Source organism: Pogona vitticeps, chromosome 6 (assembly GCF_051106095.1).
Source record: "Pogona vitticeps strain Pit_001003342236 chromosome 6, PviZW2.1, whole genome shotgun sequence".
Taxonomy (NCBI): domain Eukaryota; kingdom Metazoa; phylum Chordata; class Lepidosauria; order Squamata; family Agamidae; genus Pogona; species Pogona vitticeps.
This window is the reverse complement of record NC_135788.1, coordinates 72,467,409-72,494,391: the sequence shown is the minus strand read 5'-3', so window position 1 is coordinate 72,494,391 and position 26,983 is coordinate 72,467,409. Positions and strand designations below refer to the sequence as shown.

At 41.8% G+C, this 26,983-nt stretch overlaps 1 protein-coding gene and 1 non-coding gene across 2 annotated transcripts in view; one reads left to right on the top strand and one right to left on the bottom strand.

Moving 5' to 3' along the window:
- ADCY1 (adenylate cyclase 1) overlaps nt 1-3,857 on the bottom strand; it is a 295,043-nt gene extending 291,186 nt beyond the window's left edge. The window contains exon 1 of the mRNA XM_073003860.2: nt 3,019-3,857. Coding sequence (XP_072859961.2) covers nt 3,019-3,774 — 756 coding nt within the window. The 5' untranslated portion in view covers nt 3,775-3,857. The remainder of the gene's footprint in view (nt 1-3,018) is intronic.
- A 17,978-nt stretch (nt 3,858-21,835) lies between these two features.
- LOC140701477 (U1 spliceosomal RNA) lies at nt 21,836-21,999 on the top strand. Its single transcript, XR_012080408.2, has one exon. It is a non-coding gene; the product is annotated as a U1 spliceosomal RNA (small nuclear RNA).
- Nucleotides 22,000-26,983: the final 4,984 nt, after the last annotated feature.

Here is a 26,983-nt window from a genome sequence, read left to right as displayed (position 1 = left end):
ATCCTAACCCCCATAGTTGCTGTGGGTCTTAGAGCTCTACCAGTAGGGGAATCTATCTAGCATAAGAGCCCTCTTCCACTAATGAAAGTTCCATGTCAGAAACCACTAGTAATAGTACTCCATCTGGCAGTAGGGGCTCCAAAACAGGATTTTTTGAAGAATGGTCTGAACTGGCCCTATCAGCAACAACATCCAGGAGGGGGTATGGACCAAAATACCACAGTGCCCTGACATTACAGTGCCCCTTCACCCTGCAGTCCTCAAAACTTTTGACAACTATTATCTGGAGGAGGAATCTAGGCCTTCAAGAGCAGGATTCATAGACCCACTGGGAGGTAAGACTGACCTCCTTCCAATTCTGTTGGCTTCTGCTGTTATACTAGTGGAGGTTCAGCACTGGATCTTCCTCATATTTAATTTCTTGTTGATTGTTTCCATTGGGAAGTTGGGGTAAAATTTAATATATCTGCTGGGCTAGAAAGCTCAGCAAAATGTCTCCACATTTCTTCTGTCTTGGTCACTGGATGTCAACAGAGCTTTGTGATAATGAGCCTCTACATCTGCCACTTCATGCAGTGCAATCATAAACACTCTTATTAGGGAATTAGAACCATTGAATTATTTCTGAATGAATATGCTTAGAACTGCACTGTATATATATATATTGAAGCAGCTGCATTTGTCTTCTGTAAAAAAAGAAAAGAAAAGCCAAAAATATGGGCAAAAGAGTTAGAAAATTGTTCCTTGTCAAAATGACATCCTTTATTTAATGTAAAATGATATTTATGGGGGGCATTTACAGAAAGAGAAACTATAAGAAATTATTTCCTTTGCATGTGTTTTTAAAAACAGAACAGGAGCTGTTAAAAAGAATATGAAGTACAGCGCAGTTTGGAAATGAAATCTTTAGATATTTTTAAAATATGCAAGTCTTACTGTACAGCATCATAAAACGGTGGGCATTTCACGTGGGTGCTGGCATAAATGCTGCCACCTTTCACTATTCTTTAAATGTCATCTGCTCACATATTCTCCTTTTCTTGCTGAACCTCTAAATCATGCACTTAAAATAGACTACCAGATTATCTGGTTAAATCATAAAGCTCAGCTTATCTCCCCCCCCCCATCTCTCCCTCTCCACCTCTCCCTCTCCCTTCAGAACACACAGTTTATTTTGTCCACCAGCTCAACAGCAATGAGCCAAGAATAACCCTGTATGTCCCTGTAAACCCATCTCTTGCCTGGCCACAAAGGTTTCCCTGTGCACATATTGAGTCTGTGTAAAAATCCAGAGTGATGCAAATGTGCAAACATGCAAGAATTATTTCATGCCTATACCCATGAGTTCATGCCTATACTCATGCTATACCTATAGCAGAGAGTGTTTATATTGGTGTTATGGCAGAGAAAGCAATTTTGGAAGACATGAATGGTAGCAACCATTTTTCCCCTGGTAATATTCTCTGTGCAAAATTGTTTTTCCCAAACCCAATAGCTATCCCTCTTTAAAAACAGAGGAATACTGCATGTCCAGCAAACAATTCACACACACTCAAATACACATATGAACACTTTCCTCTTCCAAATGACAATTAAAACACAGAACCGAAAAGATACCAGACTGCCCCATAATCAAGAACATACAAATCTTCTCTACTGTTTCCCTTTATTCCTAATACAAGTCTGTAAGGTGGTGGATACCTAAAGAAGTCCTGCATGACTATAAACAGCTACTCCTGAGTAGGCAAAGGAAGGAAATTTGTAACAGCACATTAAACATGGTACACTAAGGATTTCCTGCAGCATTAATTTGAGGGGAAGAAGGCTCATAGGAAGTCCAGTGGCATACAAAATATTACATATGAAAGTAGAAACAGGTACTACTGGGAAGATACATTAAGGATGCCATAAACACCTGCTATTAGCAGAGGAAGGGATAGCTCATTGGGGCTGAGGAACAAGATATGGGGTTTTTAAGAAAACAGCAATTTGGCTATGAAATTAAAAAGACTGGAAGTTTACAGGTTTCTTACACTGCAAACGAAGCATTCTTTGGACACTGGAGATTTATAATCTGACCTTGACCATAGAACACAAGTGTTCTGCTCTAATACAATTTCACAAATTTTCCTTTATTGCCATCAATCTTTGCTGCCCTTTGTTGTCAGCTTTTCACTCTCAACCTTCACCATGTCTAAATTATGCAACTGACTCTATTTTCTAATTCACACTTTAAAGAGTTAACCACATCCTTCTCTGCATACAATACACGGTAGAAATATTTCATTAGTCATAGGAAATTTTCAGTTCTCCAATCACAAGCATCTGAGCATAATTGGTTTATGCATTTTAAAAATATAGATTTCTCTCAAGGAAGGTGTATAATACCGTACAAAACATGCACTCATTTTCTCTCTGTGTGTCTCTTGCACACACAGCTGTATTTCGTATTATACCAGTTCTACACTGCACACACCAGATACTGTGTCTGTAAAAAGGCATAGCATACATACACTGTCTGGTCACCAAAGCAGTTACTCATATGCACTACACATCTTCCACTAACATGAACTCCAAATAGCAGGAGCCCCTATATAAATGCCACACCCTACCTAACTTACCCTCTCAACAGACATTTCTCTCATGAACACAAAGAAACAAGCAACATATATACTTAGTCTCTGCTGCATGATCTCAAGTCATATAATGCAGCTCCTATAGGCTCCCATGATATTGCATTACTGTACTTTAAGAAGGAAAAAAAACTCCTCCCTTTTAGAAAGTTTACTGCACACCTGGGTGCAAAACTATAGGTTCAAGAGCAGTCTGGGGACCTTTTGAGAAAGCATATACAGTACAAGAAATTTGTAATAATCTAACCTTATGATTGTACTGCTCTGGTGATTGCTAACACACATTGTTTAAGCAGTCTTTATTAAAACAATATTTGGAGCATCAGTCTTCTCCATTTCCCTTCTAGATGTCTATGCCTTAATGCGGGTGGGGGGGGGCACTCACCGTCTTCCAGAGGGACTGCCCCTTGGTACTGACCGAGGTGGCGGTGACGATGAGATGACAAACGGCGATTACCAAGCCGAAAATGATGGCCAGGAGGGTTCGGACCGGCAAAAGGGAGTAGGAGACAAAGGTGACCAGCATGAGCTGCCACATGCCTTGGTCAGGCGCGCTGGGGGGCTCCATGCCGTAGGCGCCCAGCGAGAAAGGGCAGCAGAGAAAGGCGAAGGTGAAGCTGAACAGCAAGGTGAGCTTAACAATCTGCTGCAGCTGAGTGACCTGCAGGTACTTGACGTTCGTGACGATGAAGAGGGAAAGAAAGATAATGCAATGGACCGGGTGGGAGCCCTTCGAGATGGTCAAACTGGGGCCTGACAGCAGCTCCACCAGCGCGAGGCTGGCGGTCAGCACAATGAGCACGGCCAGCGCCTTAAGCGTCGACGTCTGCTCCAGTTTCAGGTTGTAGTTCTGGAAGAGCGACTCCAGCTCCTTGCAGTCGAACTGGTCCTCACAGGCGACGGCGTCCAGCAGCGGCAACGAAGCGGGAGGCCTTACGGCGACCCCGCCGCCGCCGCCGCCGCCACCCGCCACCCCTGTGGCTCCGGGGGTGCTGCCACTGAGGCCGGTGGCCAGGGGTGGCGGCGGCGGCGGCGGCCCGGGGGAGGAGGAACAGCAGCAATAACGGCAGCACTTCTTCCTCGTCTCCTTGCTCTTCCTGACTTTCTGAAACGGTATTTCCTCCATGTCAGGGCCATTCATAAAACCCGAGGAAGGAAAGCTCCTCCGCCGCCTTCGCCGCTATTGCTCTTCTCCCTCTGACCATGAGAGAGAGAGAGACAAGATTTGGGGGGGTGGGGGTGGCTGGCTGGCTCTTTGCCAAGGCTGGAAAGCGGCAACAAAGCAGCCACCGCTCTCTCTCTCTCTCTCAACTATATCCAGCGGACAAAAAGGCGGCGGCAGCAGGAGCAGCAACTTGAGGCAACCCACCAGCGTCGCCGCCGCGGCCGCCAGCGCCAACCTCCAGAGCAACAGCCGCGGCAACGTCCACTTCACCTGGCACCTCAGACGAAAAAGGGCTCTCTCGGCGGTCGAGATGCGCGGGAGAAGAGAGCACTCCCACTTCGCTCGAGATGCCTTAATGCTGAAAGAATAATAATCATCACCTCCTCCTGTTCTTCTGCGACTAGCTGGGTCGCTTCCCCGCCGGAGATGCAAAGCTGGCTCTCTCGCACAATGCACTCTTCCCCCCCAGCCGAGCGAAGCGTCCAGGGACAATAATCTCCTAACGCTTCACCACGACTCCGTCTAAAGGGCTTGAATTGGAAAACTAGTAAACGAAAAGGCGGGGGAGGAGATGGATGAAGGGAAAGCGTCGATCAACAGGCTGGTCCAGGCTTCAGAGAAGAAAATGCTGGCGCTTGAGCTGCTGAGAGGCAGACACGAAACATTTCAACCTTCCTATCAATAAAACATTAAATGGAGGAGGCCCTCCCATGGTAAGCTGAGGGGATTCCAAGGATAGAGGCAACATAACAGAGACAGGAAGGCAGGGCGATCCCCTTCCTACGTCCAGAAGGATTTTCACAGAGAGAAACGGCCTGCGCCTGCGCACTGCTTTTGCTCGAAAAGCCAGGCACGTCTCTTCGAGTGGTGTTGAGTGTAGCGGAGCCGTATCAGCTCTTACTGTGTTTTTCTCTCTCGCTAATCGCCCACCTCGCCTTTCCCCGTTACACACCTTCATACATTCATTGGTTGTTACCTAGTAGTTTGAGAGAGGGGCGGGATGGGCAATTTAAATCACGATGGGTCACGTTCGGTTTGAATTTAACAATCCACACCTGGAGGCAGGTGCTTTCGCTTACATAATCTTCAGTTGTTTGAGCAGAAAACGCAATTACAGTTCTAGCATATTGCATGTTGGTTCTGCCCCCATCCGCGGACATTAAAAACAAAATAAGCAGTGCTTGGTCTCTGACATGCAGTTAACAGAACAGCAAGATTCCCTAAGTTTCGGAGAAAAATGCAAATTCCCTGAGTCCCTTCCTGAGGTATGCTCAGGCCATATAGCAGCACACAGGATAGCAGTAATCGGAATATTATTTCAGGTACAGCCTTTGTGCTCTGAAGAAATGATATGGGCTCTTCTTCAAATAGATAACCAGGCGTTGTCCCTGCCTCAGAAGTTAGTGATTCTTTCTATTCAGCCCCAGCCTACAGATGACATTGCATGCTACATTCTGTCAAGTGGCATCCAACGTACAGTGACCCTGTTAGGACTTTTGAGCTACTAGAAATATTTGAGTGGTTTCACCAGAGTCTTACATACACCCAGTGAATTTCCATGGCTCCTGGATAAACCAGGGTATTAGTGCCTTTCAAGCTGGCTCTCCATCTAGAAGACAACGTATAACAGCTTGGGGCCTAGATATCCACTCTCTGAAAAGGAAAACAAAATGTGGCTGAGTACACCTCCAAAAATTGCCTGTAGGAAGGAAGAAGTAGTTCAGGAGGCAAGTCCCTAAACAAATGTAAGCTGCAGTCTTTGGAGCTACACAATCAGCATCAGGCTCTTCTCATTGGCAGTAGCTCTGGGCTCCTAGAATAGATCCACAAGATCCAGAGTCTGCATATAAACAATGACTCTGATGAACTGGAAGAGAAGCAGTAGTACCAGTACCTTCACATAGATAATGTCTCTGAGACAATGGGGGAAGAGCATATATCCCAAGTTTTCTCCACTGACAGGAATTTTGAGCTACAGGAACAGCAGAGAGCAAAGAGCACAGTTATCAAGGAAAATAAGATGGATTGAAGGATTTCTACCCTTTCCCATAGGAAGAAAAGATGTGTGTTGGTAGTAGGTAACTCCTACTGAGAAGGACGGAGACAAGAGCTTGCCAGCCTGATAGATGTCTCAGGACATGTGCTGTATCTCTGGGGAAAAGATCAAGGATGTCACAGAAAGCTGACCAGAATAATCACTTCCATCCATTCCTTCTCATCCATACAGGGACAAATGATGCTGCCAGGCACTGTCTTCAGCACATTGCAACAGGTATCTGGGTAGGAAGGTGAAGGTCTTTGGAGCATAGGTGGAATTTTTGTCACTCTTTCCTGAGAGAGAAAGAAAAATACTGGCAGTGAAAAAACTGGTTGCACAAATAGTGTTGTCAGAGAAAGTTTGGCTTCTTAGACCATACTGTAGTTCAAAAGCTTGGCCAGAATCTGATTTTAGGTCTATTGATTTCAGTCTAAATCCACACGTTTTATAAAACTGAGCTGTGGAGTCCATTATATACTAAACAAAAGACATATGTTGAAAAAACAGTTGCAGAGACCTGAAACACTTATGACACATTTTAGTTCCTGCCAGAATATGTAGGAAGCTACATTTGTAGCAGGAGCAAGATAGTAGCCCTACTGGCAGAAAAGGTATACAGTAGCAGCTCAAAACTCACCTCACCTCACCACATTGCAGTTGATCAGAGAAAATGAAGTGTCTCTGCCTGGACCTCAGAAGACTCCTCTGGAACAATAATAGAGCAGGCCTGCCTCTTGTTCAGAAAAATAATGCCAAGTGCAGAAGGCAAAATGTAGAGGAACTATACTGTATCTAGTAATGGGATATTTGTATTTTCATATTTCAAGGGCTCCCACTTGAAATACTCCAGAAAAAAATATGGAAATGGGAAAGCATATGTAACAAGCAAAAGAGACATTTCCCCACTGCCATTTTACTCAGTTCCACATGTCTCAGGTTTCAAGAAGAAGTAGGGGGTCCTGCTGCTCTCTGACAGTATAAGCAAGGCTGCATGGCAGTTGCTGCAAGCCTTCATGGGAAATGTAGTTTTGCTACCCTGGGCTGGGCTGAAATCAAGAGAATGAAATTCAACAGGGATAAGTGCAAAGTACTGCACTTCAGAAAAAGAAGCCAGTTGCACAGTTAGAAGATGGGGGAATTCCTGGCTCAGCAATACTACAAGTGAGAAGGATCTTGGAAGTGTTGTAGAGCACAAGCTGAATATGAGCCAAGAGTGTGATGTGGCTACACAAAAGGCAAATGCTATTACAGTGGTGCCTTGACTTATAAAATTAATCCGTATTGGACCGGTGGACATAACTCGAAAATTTTGCAAGTCAAAGCACCATTTCCCATAGGAATGCATTGAAAACCATTTAATCTGTTCCGGCCAAAGGGAAAAAAATCCTGGGCTTCCAAAGCTGTCCCCACTGCCTTCTGCCTCCTGTCCCCGCTGCCCTCTGCCTCCTATACCCGTGGGTACAGGAGGCAGAGGGCAATGGGGACAGGAAGCAGAGGGCAGCGAGGGCAGCTTTGGAAGCCTGGGAAGCTGGAAGCCGTCCCAACCTCCGTGCCTGCTGCCGGCTTCCCAGGCATCCAAACCCCCTCCACTGCGGGGACAGGAGGCCAGAGGGCAATGGGGACAGTGGGCACGGAGGTCGGGGCGGCTTTCAGTTTCCAGGGCTTCCAAAGCTGCACCTGCTGCCCTTTGCCTCCTGTCCCCGCTGCCCTTTGCCTCCTGTCCCCGCGGCTTTGAATTTCCTGCCCTTTCCCCCTGCCTTTCATAGGTCGATGCTCCGGCCGCAAGTTGAACCCAAATTTTGTAGCCGGAGCTTTTCGTATCTAGAAATTTTCGTAAGTAGGGACATTCGTATGTTGAGGCCCCACTATATAGATGCATCAACACAAATACAGTGTCTAAATCCTGTGATGTGTTAGTTCCCCTCTATTCAGCACTGGTTAGTCCTCACCTTGAGTATCGTGTCTAGTTCTGGACACCACACTTCAAGAAGAATGCTGGCAAATTGGAACAAGTTCAGAGGAGGGTGACAAAGATGATCAGGGGGCAGGAAACCAAACCCTATGAGGAAAGACTGAAATAACTGGGCATGTTTAGCCTTGAGAAAAGAAGAGCGGGGATGATACACTTTCCAAATATTTGAAAAGCTGTCATACAGAGGATGGTTCTGTTCTTGATAATGTCAGAGTTCAGGACATGCAACAAAGGACTAAAGTTAGAAGAAGACAGATTTCAATTGAATATCAGGAAAATTTTCCTAACTGAGCAGTACAACAGTGGAACAAATTACCTCAAGAGGTGGTAAGCACTCCACATTGGAGGCATTCGAGAGAAACTTAGACAACCTTCTGGCAGATATCCTTTGATTTGTACTCCTGCATTGAGCAGTGGGCTGGACCTGATGGCCATATAGGCCCCTTCCAACTTTTCTTTTTTCATTTTTAAAATACTTTTTTTAATTAGTAAAATTAATCCATGCTTATTAAACATCGTGATACATGGATTCAGCTTATATTCATTTGTTAATACAGATTAGACTTCTCTTTTCTATGATGCTATTCTATGATGCTATACAGAGTTTCTCTTACGGAACTACTCTTACGGAAAGAAGTACAGAAACTATAGCAGCATTACTATTAATGAAATGACATTCTGGGCTCCTGAAAGAATCCCTAAGCCCTCTCTGCAGAGAGTGATTGGGAGCCACTAGAGCAGTGGTCAGGGAACAGGGGTAAATTATCCCAAATGGGGTAAAAAAATGAAAATCCTGGGGTAATGGGGATGGTCTCTGCAGGCATTTTACTCCCAGGCATTTTATTTCCGATGATGCTGTGTGTAGGTGGGCATTCCATCGCAGGGAGAGTGAGTCCCGGCGAGGAACTGCACAGGGCACCTGCCTGCCTTCCTCACCTCCAAAGTGGGGGGGGGGAGGGCAGTGGACCAGGCCAGCTGGACTCTTTGCCCAGCGGAGTCCTGGCCGGGGCTCTCCTTCCTGCCTGTGCCCACCTGCCCGGTGCACTGGCAAGGAGGCCCCCTTCCCACTCCACCTCCCCTGAGCTCATGGCCAGTGGACCTGCCAGCCCTGCGGCGCCCGCCTCCCCTCTCCAAGGACACGCTTTCCCAGCAGTGTGGCAGCTCCAGACTGGCTGCCTGGACGGTGGCCACAGGTCCCGGGCAAGCGCAGGAGGGGCGGGGGTCAGCCGTGGACGGCAAGAGCCAAGTGGGGGGTAATGTCAACGTAAATAATTTTTTTGGGGGGGGGGGGTAAAAGGTAAAAAAGTTCCCTGACCCCTGCACTAGAGCAAGGACAAGAGTCTCAGTCCCTCTCCACAAATGATGATTCAGAGCTGCTGGAATGGGGCAGCAGAGACTAGAGACTCATTCATGAAAGATTCAACTGTTTAAAAAACCTTGGCTTTTTAAATGTGGTATATTGTGCTTATGTACCTACTATTCAAAAAGCCAGGGAATGACCCCAGATTGCTGCATAATATAATTCCTGTGTTGCCACCAGAATAGCAATTTTGGACTTAATGAAATGGTGAAGCAAAGGTGTGAGTAGGTGCAACACATACAGTGGAGAAATATACACAGCCTTTCACATTTCGGTTAAACCAGCATTTTAAATGACTGAACTATTTGTGTAGCATAGCATTCTGACCAATGAGAATGTTCCTTTTTTTGGTCTTTTTTCTTCTTATTATTATTTTTATTAAATATATACTTTCACATATACATTCTTATATTTTGTGCCTTTCTTCCCTCTCGCCCTTCCATTCCCATTCCCATTCCCATGGCAAAGTCATATCAAAATTCTTAAAAATCTTTTCCAGGGAAATTGTAAATATCTTCCGAATATATTACAATGACCAATAATTTCTGTATACATCAGGGAATCCCTTATTATCCATTCTATTCATATAAACAATAAAAGGATGCCAGTCACTTGCAAAAGAGTCAAAGTTTTTTGTCCCTTTAACTATATGCAATTTAGTGGTTAATTTTTCCCGCAGTGCTACCTGCCATACTCTTGAGTGCCATGCTGCAATTGATACTCCCTGCATGTTTTTCCACTTTTTTGCTATGGTCTCTTTTGCTGCAGTCAGATGGACACCAGGACACGGACCAGGGATTGATGACCTCTGTATTAATAGACTGGTTTGTAATTTTATTTATTTTATTAAATACTTCTTCCCAAAATAGGTCTACCTTTTTGCAATACCACCAAAGGTGTTGAAAGGGTCCCTTACACTTACAGCAGGGGTCTCAAACTCAATTTACCCAGGGGCCACTGGAGGCAGAGTCTGGGTTGGGTTGGGCCGCATCAGATTTTCCACCAAGTGGAGCAAGAGCCCAAGGAAGCCACCCAGGAGTTTCCTTAGCCCGGCTGGGGCTCCGAGGAGGAGGAGGAGGAGGAAGAGGAGGAGCGCCGGCCATGACCCACTCCAGCTCCTTCTTCACTACCACCACCAGCAGCAGCAGCAGGACAAAGAAGCGGAGAAGGGAGGGAGTGCTGGCAACTGCCTAGCCAGGGGGAGGAGGGCACAACATAATTTTTTTTAAAAAAAACCCTCACAGAATTCACCTTGCCAAAGGAGAAAAGCCCCCACCAGTACCTGCGAAATTAAACAGAATGGGGCGGGGGGGCCCACAGGTGCACACGCGCACACATGCACACACACACACACACATACACAGAGAGAGAGAGAGAGAGAGAGGTCTGGCAACCTTCCTCTGAGGGCCCCCCTCAAAAAAAGATGCTCTCAGCAGCAGCAGCTACACCCACCACGACAGAGGAGCAAACTTTGCATGGCAAGCCCAGGCAACCTCCAGAGCCGAGGTGGCTGAAGCAGGAAGAGGAGGAGGAGGAGGAGGAGGAAGCATCGCCGAGCACTGAGGTGGGTGTTGGCTGGGCTAGTGCTGGGGTTGCTGAGAGAGAAAGAGAGCCAGAGAGCCGCTTCCCTTGAAGAGGCGGCAGCGGTGGCAGTTGCTGTTGGCGGCTTGGAGGCAAGGACGGGCCGGGAGTGAGCTCAGCTCTCATGCATCGCTTGGCAGCGGCTTGGGCACTAGGGGTAAAGGGCTGGCAGTGCACCTCACTCACCAGCTCTCTCCCAAGACACTGTCTCTTGCACCCTCCATCCGGAACTGCAGCCTGCCAGCTGGTAAACAGGCGGGCTGGTTGGCAGACTGCAGTTCCGGATGGAGGGTGCAAGAGCCGCTGGCTTCGGAGAGAGCTGGTGAGTGAGGCGAGGCTTTCTTTTTTTACTCTTGACAGCAGAGGACGTGTGGGTGCTTTGGGGGGCAGGCAAAGTAGGGGCCACAAACTATCATCCGGCAGGCCGCAAATGGCCCCCAGGCTGTAAGTTTGAGACTCCTGACTTACAGCCTCTCAAATACATTGGTGATGTTGCTGGGTTAATAATATGCGATAGCCAAAGTGGGGTCAAATACCATTTTTGGAGTATTTTTTTTCCAAAAAAGAATTTTATTAATTAAAAATCTCTAACATACAAGCAGCCATAAAACACTAAAAGAAAAAAAAAGGCAAATAAAAAAAAGACAAAGACAAAAGCGGAGAGACAAGAAGAAGGAAAAAAAAACATACTACATATATAGGAAAGAAAAGCCTAACTAACCCCTCTATTTGAAGTGCCCCCACCCCCCTTTGGAATCAAAGATTCCAGCCTCATTAGCCCCTCTATTCTCCCTATATCCATTTACAGTATATATTAAATTAATTCATACATATATCATAGATTTCACCCTAAACTCCTGTCTTCTTCTGGGCCCAAGAATATATTAGTCCCCAGCTTTGTTTAACATAGTCTCTTGGCTGTTCCCGTAGAGCTTCTGATAGAGTGTCCAACTCTGCCATGTCCCATAGCTTCTTTAGCAGCTCTTCCATCGTCGGAACCTCTTCTGTTTTCCATTTCTGGGCTCAGAGTAATCTAGCTGCTGTGAGTATATACATAAGACAATGCTTCAATTTATTATCATTTACTCCTGAAATGACATTCAATAATGCCATTTCAGGTTTTAGCTCTAACTTCTGCTGTGTAATTTCTTTTGCTAGATCCCATACCTGTGTCCAATAAATTTTGACCTTTTCACATGTCCATCACATATGATAGTAAGTTCCTACATTTTTTCTGCATTTCCAACATATGTTACTGTTACCCTCTGACATTTTTGCTAATCTTAGAGGTGTATAGTGCCATCGGTAAAACATTTTGAGTATGTTTTCTCTTAGATTTGCTGGTTTCAAAATCTTATAGCTTTCTTTCCACATCTTAGTCCAGTTATCAAGGTCTACATTGTACCCGAAATTTTTTACCCATTTTATCATTGTTTCTTTCACCCTCTCATCCTCTAATTCATATTCTAGTAAATAGGTATACATTTTCTTAATTATTGCTTCATCCATATACAACCACAATCTGTCTACCTGGACTTTGCCCTTGAAAAAACCCACAGCCCTATCTTTTTTATATCTTGATTCTAATTTTGCCATTGACCACCAGTCCACCGCTATACCCATTTTTTCGAGCTCTTGTTTATCCCTTATCTCCAACTCTTTTGTTAACAGATTTTCATATGTGGTTAACCTTCCTTTCTGGTTCAGGGTTTTTAATGAAAATGCTTCTATTGGTGCTACCCACATTGGAATTTTCTCGTAGGTTTGTGCTTGAAATTTCTGCCATACCATCCCTAAAGCCTTTCTAATAATATGCTCTTCAAAATGAGAGTGTTCTTTGAGTTTTCCATACCATACATATGCATGCCATCCCATCTTTAAGTCATGTCCTTCTAATTTCAACAGTCTTTGATTTTCTAGAGTTATCCATTCCTTAATCCAAGTCATTGCACAAGCCTTGTAATATAGTAACCAGTTCAGCACGCCCACTCCCCCTCTTTCTTTCAAATCTTGCAACAGTTTAAGCTTTCTTTTTTTACTCTTGACAGCAGAGGACGTGTGGGCGCTTTGGGGGGCAGGCAAAGTAGGGGCCACAAACTATCATCTGGCGGGCCGCAAATGGCCCCCGGGCTGTATGTTTGAGACCCCTGACTTACAGCCTCTCAAATACATTGGTGATGTTGCTGGGTTAATAATATGCGATAGCCAAAGTGGGGTCAAATACCATTTTTGGAGTATTTTTGATGCAATCTCCCTGGCTGTAATAGGGACATCTTTATATGGGATTTTTGTAAACATTCCTGACCATTTCTCTTCATCTATTTTAATATTCCAGTCATTTTCCCATAACTCCCGCAATCCTGTTGATAACTCTTGCTTTACCTCAATCAGCAATGAATAAAGTGTTGATAATGCTCCTTTATTTTTTTCAGCTAGAGAGAGGAGAAGATTTTCAGAAGGAGTGAGGCACCTTGTGGTCTGTCTCACAGTATTAGCCTGTCTAATAAAATTACTTATTTGATACCAAGTTAGCCACGATATGCCCCACTCTCTGAAATGGTTCCTCCAAAAATCCCTAGAAAGAGATTGTTGATTGATATAAAACTCCATTAACTTAATAAGACAAATCTTTTCAAAAACCTCTGCAAGTTAAATGCCTCAGCACCTGTGAGAGACCTGGATGACAACATATTGGTATTAAAGTGGAGATATCTGGTAGGAACCTCACCTTTCTTTTCTTCCACAATTGCATTGCAGGATATAGAGTACTATGAACATTTTGGAGCTGATGTTTTAAATCCTTTTTCACATAAAGTATTTTTCCTAGCTTGGATGTACCCAGTAATTACATTTCTATTTAAGCCAAGGGAGGGTGGCCTGATCCTGTGTCTAGCTGCATCATAATACGAAGCTGATAGGCTTCATAGTATGTGTGGAGCAATGGTCAATCAGAATGTTTATTATAATCTATGAGCATAAATAGGGCCTATGATTGGACAGTGACTTGGGAGTGATCCTACATAAAATCATGTTGGATTCATGCATCAGACTGATGTTTTTGCACTGCTGGATTGAGAGACCCATGATTTCTGTTTTGTAGTCTGAGGGCAGAGATGGGCCCTGTGGATGGATTTAGCTTGGGGATGGTCCTATGTAAAAATCAAGTGAATCCAATAACTGTTAATTAGCTCAGTGGTTTGCGTCTCTGACTGTAAGTTTGATGTTAGGAGTTTTTTCCCCCACTTGACAAGGGCCGGACCTGATGTTCCATAGGGTCCTTTCCAACTCTGCAAGTCTTTTTTTTAATTTTCTTTTTATTATTATTATAATTTATAAAATCAGTCTATGCTAATTTGACATCGTGTCACCTGGGTTCATCCTATAATCATATTAATACAACTACAATACACATTAATTTATACAATGTGCTTCTAACCATTGATAAAACAAGTTCCATGTTTGATAATATTCTGTATCTTCTTTTCCTTTGATTTTCAGTGTCAGTCTATTCATTTCAGCGCAGTCCAATATCTTTTTAACTATTTCTTGATCTGTAGGTGTTTCTTCATTTTTCCAGTACAGTGGAACCTCTACTTGCAATCGTCCCTAGCTACGAACAATCCAAGTTACGAACAGCTCTGTTCGCAAAAGTTTGCCTCTACTTGCGAATGGAGCTTCAAGATGCAAATAAAAAAAAAACTTTCCTGCCCTTTTTTGACCTAAGTTCACCTTAGGTCAAAAGAATAATTTTAAAAAATTCTCCCCTTAGTGGTAGAGTATGGATTAACGGGCTTTGCATTAGTTCCTATGGGAATGAGTGCCTCTATTTGTGAATGGCACCTCTAGATAAGAACGAAAAGCAGCCAGAATGGATTAAATGATTTTCAGTGCATTCCTATGGGAAAATTTGCTTCTACTTATGAACGTTTCAACTAATGAACGTTTTCTGGGATGGATTAAGTTCATAACTAGAGGTACCACTGTATTGTGCAAATATAATCCTTGTGGCTGTTAAAATATGCAGTATTAAATATATATTTTGTTTATCAACACTTTCTGGTATTATACCTAATAGAAAGAGTTCTGTCTTAAAAACTACATGTTTTTTGATTATTTTAACAAGCCATATATGTATTTTTTCCACAAAAAAGGTTTGTTTAGTCACAGGTCCACCAAAGGTGAGAATAAGTTCCAGTTTTTTAATGACATTTCCAGCATTTACTTGACCTGTTAGAGTACATTTAAGCTAATCCATCAGATGGTAAATGCCATCTATAAAACAGTGATTTTTTGGCTGAACAGTTAAATCAATTTTTCAGCCGTTTTGAGGTGGAAACAGGAACAACCATTATTCCAGCACCTACTGTCTATAATACATCACTAGAATCTACCATCAACAGACAACCACTAGTACTGCAGATTTCAGATGTGAGACATGCTTTCCAGAATATTAACGTTCGAAAGGCAGCTGGACCAGATGGAATCATGGGATGAGTTATTAGGGGCTGTGCTGCAGAATTAGCTGGAGTTTTTACGTATATTTTCAATCTATCCTTGTTGCAGTGTTCAGTCCCCACTTGCCTGAAGACATCTATTATAGTGCCAGTCCCCAAGCAGTCAGCTGTGGTATCTCTCAATAATTATAGACCAGTAGCTTTAACATCTGTTGTTATGAAATGTTTTGAGAGATTGGTGCTGGATTACATTAAGGCTAGTCTTCCACCTTCTTTGGACCCATGGCCATTTGCATACAGGAAAAATAGATCTACTGATGATGCTGTGTCCATTGTACTCCATACTGTATTGAGCCACTTAGAACATCAGGGAACTTATGCAAGGCTGTTGTTTGTGGATTATAGCTCTGCTTTTAATACCATTCTACCAAATAGGTTGTTTTTTTAAAATGATCAACCTGGGATTACCTCAGGAGATCTGCATGTGGATAAAGGATTTTCTGATAGATAGGCCACAGTCAGTAAGGATGGGATCTCACCATTCTTCTACCCTGGTACTAAGTACAGGAGCTCCCCAGGGCTGTGTGCTAAGTCCCTTCCTCTATTCCCTGTACACACATGATTGCACGCCTCTGTATAACACCAATGCAATTATTAAATTTGCGGATGATACGACAGTGGTGGGGCTCATAAATAAGAACAATGAGTCTGCTTATAGAAAGGAAGTACAAAGGTTGATACTTTGGTGTAAAAAAATCATCTCACACTTAACATAAAAAAAACTAAAGAACTCATAATTGATTTTAGGAGGAAGAGAAATGTACATTTACCACTGTACATAAACAGTGAGGAAGTGGAGAGAGTTGGTAGTTTTAAATTTCTGGGGACTTACATCTCAGAGGACCTCTCATGGACTATAAATGCCAACATGCTAATGAAGAAGGCACAGAAGAGGCTGTATTTCCTGAAAATGCTCGGCAAGTTAAATTTATCTCAGCATTTACTTCTGTCCTACTATCGTAGCACCATTGAGAGTGTCCTAACCTATGGCATTCTGGCATGGTTTGGGAGTAGCTATGTAGCGGACAAAAAAGCTCTACAGAGAACCATTAAAATTGCCCAGAATATCATCGGGCTCCAGCTACCAACCCTGGATGACATCTTCACATCCCGCTGTCTAAGGAAATCACATAGCATCCTGAGAGACTCTTCCCATCCTGCTTATAACTTTTTTGAACTGTTACCATCTGGCAGAAGATATAGAACAATTAAGACTCGGACCACACGTTTTCTCAATAGTTTTTATCCCAGAGCTATAATTGCAATTAATAATGAGCTTAAAGACCACCAGCAGTGAATAATTAGTTGGACTGTGTTACTTGGCCTGCGGTGTAGATGTTTGTATTTTTAGTGGGGGACTTTTAGTGGGTGGGGAGTGTTTGGGGAATTTTATGTGTGTGCATGTGTCTGGTCTCTGGGTGTCTGTGAATTGCGTTGTATGTGTATATACTTACAATGACAAATAATAATAATAATAATAATAATAATAATAATAATAATAATAATAATAATAATAATAATAATAATAATAATAATAATATTGTTATTATTATTATTATTATTATTATTATTATTATTATTATTATTATTATTATTATTATTATTATTATTATTATTATTATTATTTATATAAATTCTCTTTATAAGATGCTGCCACTGTCATTTTATAGTTTCTAGACCACAGTTTTTGCCATTTTTCAAAGTCAATATTATATATATTATATCAAAAAAATTTGCCCATTGAACCATTGTTTCTTTGACCTGTTTGTCCTCCATTTTCCAATTAAAAAGAAATTTATATATTTTCCTTATGAATTTATCATCTGATGTTAACATTGTTTAGTCAAATGTTGTCTGTTCTTTATAAAAATCATACATTTTTGAATCCCTTTCATATCTAGATTGTATTTGCATTATGGGCTACCACAATGAGCCTAATCCCTGGTCTATAAGGTATTGTTTTGGTTTTAATCTCCTATCTATATCTAAAATATCTGTATAAGTCAAAAAAAATTCAAAATTTAAAAGTTTGGGATGAACAAATGCTTCTATAAGTGAAACCCATCCTGGTATTTTTATGTATATTTTCATTTTTATTTTTTCCCATATTATATACAAGGATTTTCTAATATAGTGGTTTTGGAAATACCTATGGGTTTTAGCTTTCTGATACCATAAAAAGGCATGCCAATCCAACTGTAATGTGTCTCTAAATACAAAAGTCTTTTGTTTTTCAGGCTAATCCATTTTTTCAGCTAGTGGGACAGATGATTGGTAATATAAGGTCCAGTCTGGTAAACCAAAGCCTCCTTTTTCCTTGGATTCTTGCAGCATTTTCAATTTGATTCTGGCTTTTTTCCCTTGCCAAATAAATTTTAATATTGCCTTGTTTAGAACGTCAAAGTACTTCTTCTCTATTTTCACTGGCACTGTTTGAAACAGAAAGAGTAGCTTTGGCAAGATGTTCATTTTGATTGTTGCAATTCTTCCTAATAGTGATAGTTGTAGATTTTTCCATTTTTCTAGGTCTATTTTTATTTGGTTAAGTAGTTTTATATAATTATCTTTTATAGTTACACATCTAGCAGTTAGATATATTCCGAGGTACTTGACTTTTTAAATTATTTGTTGGTCTGACGTCTCTGAGAGTTGATTTTTTGTTTGGCTGTTAAATTTTTCACTATATAGTTTTTTCTTCGTTTATCTTCAATCCTGCTACTTTTCCGAGTTCATCAATTTTCTCTAGTAATCTCAATGTTGTTACAAATGGATCTTCCAAAATAAACGCCAAGTCTTCGGCAAATGCTTGTAATTTGTATTTCTCATCCTTTATTTTGGTGCCTTTGATTCCTGGATTGTTCCTCACATTCCTATTTAATACAGTACTTCCAAAGTTAATATGAATAACAATAGAGAGCACGGACATCCCTGCCTTTTCTTATATAAATATTATCCATCAATACACCATTTACAATTACTATAGCTATTTGTTCATTATAGATTGTCTCAATTACATTTATAAAGTTTTTGCCAAAATCCATTGCTTTTATTTGCTGTATCATAAATTGCCAATTCATATTATCAAAGGCTTTTTGGGCATCCAGAGTGATTAATGCCATTTGTTTCTCTGTATGCACCTCATAATATTCTAATATGTCTAAGATTATCCTTAGGTTGTACCTTAGTTGTCATTTTGGCAAAAATCCATTTTGGTCTGAATGGATGAACTCCATTAAAAACTTTTTCAATCTTTCAGCTATAATTACTGCAAAAATTTTGTAGTCCACATTCAATAATGATACAGTGGTGCCCCCTTGACGACGATAATCCATTCCGTTAAAATAGCTGTAGAGCGAAATCATCACAGGGGAAAAAACCCATTGAAACACATCAAAACCGGTTAATGCCTTCCAATGGGTGAAATACCTCATCGTCCAGTGAAGATCCTCCATAGGGCGGCCATTTTCCAGTTCCTGTAAAGCGAAATATCAGTCCTTAAAACAGCGGGGATCCATTTTACACAGCAGGTGGCCATTTTGAAACCCGACAATCAGCTGTTTTTAGATTATAGTAATGCAAAGAATCCGTTCCCGAAGCAGAGAACCGATCATCGTAAAATGAAAATTGCCCTTTGAAACATCGTTTTGCGATCGCAATAGCGATCGCAAAAACATCTTCGTAAAGTGATTTCAGCATCAAGCAGAGTAATCGTCAAGTGGGGCACCACTGTATTGGTCTAAAATTTTTATACAGTGGTGCCTTGCTTTACGATTGCCCCGCATTATGACAAAACCGCTTAACGACGATCTTTTTGCGATTGCAATTGCGATCGCGAAACAATGGTCTGAATGGGGGAATTTCATTTTGTGGTGATCAGTTCCCTGCTTTGGGAACCGATTCTTCACAAAAAGACGTTTTTCGAACAGCTGATCAGTGGTTTCAAAATGGCCACCGAGTGATTAAAATGGCTCCCCGCTGTGTAAATGCTTCTGTTACCTCTTTATTTCATGTTCCTAATGGGAATTGCTAATTTGTGGTCAGTATTAGTTCCAGCAGCTGGTGGGGCAAGTCCAGTTGGAGATGAAGGACTAATTTCAGAGTCATATACATTTGAAATAGCGATTACTTCAGTCCACTCAGTCTCCTCTTGCCCCATGTCAGATGTACATATTTGACATGTTTGAGGATTACTCTTATCTGTCCCATCTTGAACCAGAGGTTTCTCTGTCAGTTCCTCGGCAGAGGCACACATATACTGTACCACTGCCTATCATATTTTTCGCTCTATAAGACTCACCTGACCTTAAGACACACCTAATTTTTAGAGGAGGAAAACAGGAAAAATGTTCTGAATCAAATAGTGTAATAAAATATTAATAAACTATAACAGAATAACATTTGAACCATGTAAAGTATACAGCAGTCAACAATGGCATTAAGAACCATTACCACTGTCATTAACAAATGGAGAGACTTAAAGGTTTGTGTACTCTAGTTTATGTACCATAAATTTGTGTACCATAAATTTAAGTCAAGTGCATATAGACCATTATCAGCCAGTGATAAGACCTATATCACACTACCTATATTTTACATTTCCTTTCATCCACCTCCTCCCCATGCTTATAGAAATGTCTTAATGACAGATGAGATTGTTGTGCAACTCTGCCCAGCTACAGCTCAAACCTATACAGTGGTGCCTCGCTTAACGAGCGCACCGTATAACGATGAAATCGCATAGCGATCCATTTTTTCGGATCGCTAATGCGATCGCTCAACGTTTTTTTAATGGGGAAAAATTCGCTTTGCGAAGACCGGTAAGCGTTTCGCTTACCGATCTTCGCAAAACGAACCCTGACGATCAGCTGTTCGGCGGCCAAAATGGCCGCCGGAAGCCGGGAAATGGCCCAAAATGGCCGCGCGCAGCGTTTTCGCGCCCTCGTTAAGCAAGGCGAGGGCACAAAAATGGCTGCCGGCCATCCTGAAGCTTCGCTGAACGGTGAGTATTTGGCCTATTTGGAACGCATTAAACGATGTTTAATGCATTCCAATGGAAATCGCTGCCCCGTTCAGCGATGCTTCAGCATAGCGAAGGTTAATCCGGAACGGATTAACCTCGCTATGCGAGGCACCACTGTAGTTAGAAATGGTTTGTCTGATTTGGCACTGCATTGAGAGGTCCCTTTTAGTTGTGTGGAGGATAAATAATGGAATTAAACTATTTAACAGCTGGTTTTTCTTATTTATTTTAGGTTATGCAAAAGAACAGCAACACAAAGCTTAACCTGATCCCATTCACCAGCGGTAGCACATGCTCAGCATAAGACCAAATCTCAGTTTTTTCACATAATTGAACGTTTATAGCATGCAAGGCACAACAGGTTAGGCCACACAAAGCCAGGAACAATATTCTTGGTGAGCCAAAAAAACTGAATACAAACTATAGTAGCTTTCTTAATTTTCAAACTACTGTATCAGCAAATGTAGTATGTGCTACGGGCAAGAACTCTTCCAAAAACACTAACCAACTAACTATGCCCTGTCTCTGAGACTTCCTGGCCCTGTTCTGATTTAGATACATCAAAGAGCTACCACAACCATAAGGACTTGGAAACAACAAAAAATAAGACTAAATTTTGCTTTCCCATGTATACAGGGTTAATCTGTGATCAGCAGCCAAGTTTGTGTTCTGGCTCATAAAGCACAGTTAGTTTCCTTGCTGCAACACCCTTTGGAAATACATTCTCTATTAGATGCCCAGAACGAGTTGAAAAGTTTGTAAATCAAATCCACATTTCCCATAGGAATGCATAGAAAATTAATTAATACGTTCCTATAGGGAAAGAAAGGTCAGAAACTTAAAAAAATTAAAAGAAAGTCACTTACCAGGTACTGTAGACTGAGCCCGGCTCCTCACAGTGCCTTGGTAGCCCCCCCGAACAGCCAAAAAAGAGCACCAAACAGCTAAAAGCCGGCACGCAGCCGGCAGCCATTTTGTGCTCTTCTCTGCTCCTTCCCCCTCCCTCTCCCCGCCTAACAGCTGATCGGCGCTGGTCTGAAAGGCTTCCCAGGCAGCTTTTGAAGCAAAACTAGCAGCTTTTAAAGCAAGTATGCACGTTTCTACACAAGCAAGTTTCAACTCAAATGGAGCACCTTTTCACCCATGCACAGTTTAACCCAAAACAAGCAGCTTTTAAACTAAATTTTACATTTTAAAATGACAATATCAGGCAGTCCCAGGCAATCCCAGATCTCTCTCCCAGCTCTCTAACCACTTGGACGAACAAGAAAGCAGACAAGCATCCTCTTCGCTAACTGAAAGTTTGAATTTCCTGCTTTCCCTGCCTTCCCCGCACATTAGGCATGCTAATATCTGTGCACTGGAGGATTGTGGAAGGAACACCCGGCTCCTGATGGGGGTCCGGCGGGGCACTCCAAAACACTGAGGAGCTCTCTTGGCAGGACTGGGGCTGTGCAGCCCTGTTCTGAGTGGGAGGTGCAGCTGGGGGATCACCATGCCTTGGGGGGCAGGGCACAGAAGGGGACAGGAGGTGCAGGGGCCACTCCAACTCATACTTACCTGGCAGGGGAGATACCATGATCATGAAAGTGGTTTTCCCAGAGTGAGGCTCATCCATTGCACTTTGGGTGTGCTGATCCCTGTGATTTCCCCAAATGTGGGAAAATCAACTGCATAATTTGTGGTAGTGGGGGACTGCATTTGTGGTTTCCCCTGGTCTTTCTAGAATCACTCTTCAGTCCTTGGCTGTTTTCATTGCCCTCTGACATTTAGATTTGCTGCCATGGGCCTGTAGGCCCTGCTGACTTTCCAGGTGGGCTCCAGGAGGCAGATCCTGGAAAGCCAGCAGTGCAGATAGCAGAATGGTGAGGTCCAATGTGGCTGCCACGGCAAGCAGCCTCTGGTGCTGGTTCAGAGGCCTCCCAGCATGGTGGTGGGAGGCTTCTGGGTGGTGGTGGCTGAACCCTTTTTTACAGTATTCGCTCCACAAGATGCACATACTTTCCCCCCACACACACTTTTTTTGGGGGGAACTGCATCTTATGGAGTGAAAAATGTGGTAATTATCTTTGATAGTGTCACTGTTGAACAAATCAGCTGGGGGACAGGTTTTGTTTCATGGGGCTCAGAATAAGCAGTTGTACAATTTCTTTTTTATTTCTCTCTCCTACTCCTCTCAGTAGATGCTGCTGTTTTGGGTGCTGCCAGAATTTCTGCAGCCTTCCTAACGTAACTACTACTTCTAGGTGCCATAATGTGTTTTTTTTAAATTTGGTCTTTTATTTTTATTTTGTTTTTATCTATAACACTTCTTCTACCATATCTACATTTCATACTGCCTGCAGACTCTACCCAAGAAGATTGATTGATTGGTTGGTTGGTTGAAAATATTTTTGCAATGCCTTTCTCCTCACAAGGATCCAGGGCAGCTATTTGATTCTGCTATAGCAAAGCACAAACTTTTCCAACGAAAATCATATATGTAGACACAGAGACATAGAATCTATCAACTTAATATATCTGTCTATAGATAACATTTTATTCCCCTGCCAGATATACCCCAAAGAGGAATAATATATTTACTCCTATATATATTCAGTCCTAAAACTAATATATTTCCATGTTGACTTATATCATTCTGTAAATCTTATTCCTAACTATATTAAGTAAATGTTATACAATGAGATGTAAAGATTGTAAATGTAAGTTGAGGGTTCAGAAAAGGGGACAGAAAAAGCTGCTGCATTGAAGGCTTACCCTAGAGCATAAAAATATAATATTCAGAAGCTAAGAATAGTAAGTATACAAATAATTAAAATAAATTACACAAGTATTATATTAAGTAAAATCAATACTAAACATTTAAAACCACAGAGTACAGCAATCCATTTAAAAATCCCTCTCAGGCCATTAGTCATTAACCCTTCAGCCTGACTGAAGAGAAAGGTCTTTGCTTGCTTGCAGAAGGACAGCAAAGACTAGTTTCCTAGTCTGGGAGCAGCAACAGAGAATGCCCTCTCTCATGTCTCCACCAGCACACCTTTGAGGGTGGTAGGACTAAGAGAAAGGCCTCCCTTGATTATCTTAATGCCCAGGCAAGCTCATAGAGGGAGATGTGGTCTTTTAGATAATTTGAACTCAAGCTATTTAGGGCTTCATAAGTTAAAACCAATACTTTAAATTGTGCTTGGAAATGGATCGGCAGCCAGTGTTCCCTCTAGCCAGCCCCAGTTAGAAATCTGGCTATGGTATTTTGGACCCTCTGGAGTTTTTTAACATTTTCTAAAGGCAGCCCCATATAGACCACATTACAGTAATTCAGCCAAGATGTAACTAGGGCATGTGTCACCGTGGCTAGATCAGACCTCTAAAGAAATGGGTGTAGCCGGTGCACTAGTTTTTTTTTTTAATTGTATTTTATAATATTAAAAAAACACCAAAAAACACATATGTAACAACAAAAATACAGGAAAAAATACAAATAATAGTGCTTATTATAAACTAAATTCTAACGTGTACCCCATACCCACGGGACTCCATTTAATAATACTTTATTACGGACTACCTATCCAAAATTGTATTGAGTATTCTTTAGAGGCTTTTCCCCTTCCTTTCACTAACACAAATTCCACAAATTTACCCCAAATATCATAAAAATTGTTAGAACTTATTTCCCCTCTTTTTATTTTAAGTTCAATAGTCAATTTATCATTTAATGCAATATCCCATACTTCACAATACCAGTCTTCTATTTTAATATCCTAGATCTACTCGGATCACCCACACGAGCCAGGAGGTGAGGCTGAGGAGCCTAACGCCAAGGGAGGCCCGGAAGGAAAGGACACGAAACCAGGCCTTCTCGGCGGTGGCTCCTCGCCTCTGGAATAACCTTTCTCTGGTTATTCGTGTGGCCTCTACGCTGGGCACTTTTAAGAGTCAACTTAAAATATGGTTGTATGTTCAGGCCTTCCCTCCTGTCAATATTTAATTCTTTCTTTATTTTTTCTTTCATTTATTATTTGTTTTATTATTGTATGTGTTATGGACTGTTTGTAAAATTCTTATGTTTTCGTATACATCTTATTGGAAGCCGCCCAGAGTGGTCGACCAGACCAGATGGGCGGGATATAAATAAATAAATAAATAAATAAATAAATAAATAAATAAATAAATAAATAAATAAATAAATAAATAAATAAATAAATAAATATCATTTTTGTCTTTCCAAAATCTAGCTATTAATATTCTAGCACTTGTCATAAAATTGATTAATTCTTTCAAGTAATACTCCAAATCTGTGTTATTAAAAATTGACAATAAAGCAATTTTAGCATTAAAATCAATATCTTTACCAAATATATCACACATTTCCTTAAAAATCAATTCCCAAAATTTCTTAACCACTTTACATTCCCACCACATATGAAAATACGTACCAATTTCCTCATCACATTTCCAACATGCTTTGGAATATGCTGGATTTATTATATTTAATTTTACAGGAGTTAAATACCACCTTAAGCAGATTTTCATTTTTTTTCCCTTTATTATTGTTGACATTAATCTTAGGACTCTCATCCTCCACATTTTTATCCAATCCTCTATTTTAATTTCTATTTCTAAATCATTTTCCCAAACTAATTTCAAACCTTCTATTCCCCATTCTTTTTCCTCTTGTTCCAAAATTATATTTTATTTATTCATTCGTTTGTTTGTTTGTTCGATTCATATCCCATCCATCTGATATATTCTACCACTCTGGGCGGCTTACAGAATATCAAAAACAATTTTTAAAAAAAACATAAAACATTAGCATACAACAATAACAAATAGTGCAGGAATAAAGTAATAAATAGCAAAGCAAAGAAATCAGTAGTTGACAGGAGGGAAGGCCTGGATGTACATCCATGATTTCAGTTGGCATTTGAAAGTACCCAGCGTTGGGGCCTCGCGAATTTCCGGAGGAACGTTGTTCCAAAGGTGAGGAGCCACCGCCGAGAAGGCCTGGTTTATATATTTTACTTACTATTCCTTTCAAAATTGTATCTTGCATATCTTCATGTGATGACAGAAATTGTTCGTACTTGGTAAGTTCTCTACGTTTGCCATTAGTTTTCAACCAATCCTTTGTCCAGGTGTCTAACTAAATAAGATTATACCATGATAGTTTATTAGTTTGAAGTTTAGACATAATCAACTCCTTCGATCTCATTTTACACATCTAGTCCTTCAGTCTTGCTACCCTTTTTTCTTAAACAGTTCTACTAAATCCTTTAAATTTGTAGGAAAACTTTCTATCTCAGTCACTAATTTTAATGGTGCACTAGTTTTAACTGTTCAAAGGCACTCCTGACCACCACTAAAACCTGGGTATCTAGGCTCAGAGAGGAATCTAGGCTGTGTGCCTATGTTTTCAGGAGTATCCGGCACAGGCTGCTAACCTATTCCTCGATTGGTTTTTCAACTGACCAGGAGCACCCCTGTTTTCCCTGGATTAAGTTTCAGTTTATTCATTCTCATTCAGTCCATTATTGAAACTAAACACTGGTTAAGAACTGAAACAGCTTCCTAGGATTTAGATGAAACAGAGAGATAGAGTTGGGTTTCATCCACATACTTATAACACCAAACCACAAAACTCTGGACAACCTCTCCCAGAAGGTTCATGTAGACATTAAAAAGCATAGGGGACAAAACAGAACCCTGAGGGACACCACAAGCCAATCGCCAGGGTGTTGAACATGTGTCCCCCAGCACCACCCTCTGATTTCGCCCCTCCAGGAAGGACTGGAACCACTGCAAAACAGTGCCTCCAAGTCCCATCCCAGAGAGACAGCCCAGAAAGATACTATGATGGATGGTATCAGAAGCTGCTGAGAGGTTCAGCAGAACCAATAGGGATACACTCCTCCTGTCCAGCTCACAGCATATGTCACCCACCAAGGTGACCAAAGCAGTCTGTTTCATAACCAGGCCTGAAGACAGACTGAAATGGATCTAGATAATCCATCTCATCCAGGAATCCCTGGAGCTGAGAAACCACAACCCGCTCCAGCACTTTGCCCCAGAATAGGATATTCTGGTCCCATTTCCCTAGGAGGTTTTGGCTGGGGATGAAGGCCAGGTATGTTTTCCATGGGTATTTTGCTGAGGCGTTTGCTTTGTGGGCCTTATCTTTGTTCTCCCTCATCACATGGCCCAAGAGGGAGGGCCTAGTGGTTTGAATTGGGATGTGCCTGGACCACGCGCCTAATGGCACGCGAAATTCTCAAATACTCTAATTCTATCTCCGATCCTAATATGGTAAATAGGAATGGCCTGAGGGAGGGCAGAGTTTCGGCTTTAAAGGAGGATGACCAGGAGAATGTGTCTAATGGCGCGTGAAATTCTCTAATCCTATTTTTACACTAATTTGGTAAATAGGAAAACCAATTAACATTGCATACACCGGGGGGAGTATACTTTTAAAGGTCAGATCATACTTCCACACTATTAGAGAGCAGGCCAGGTAGCTGGGGCCCATCTAGGAGAAGGAAAACTCCGACTTCAAACCTCCACTGCCTTGTGGCTATATCCACTTATGGAAAAGGCTTCAGGAGATAACCTCGGGCAAAATCTGGAGCCGGAGTCCCGGAGGCAGTTCGTGTCATTCTGCCAACTCCTGCGACGTCGCCGGAACCAGTTGTATTGGTTCTTGCCT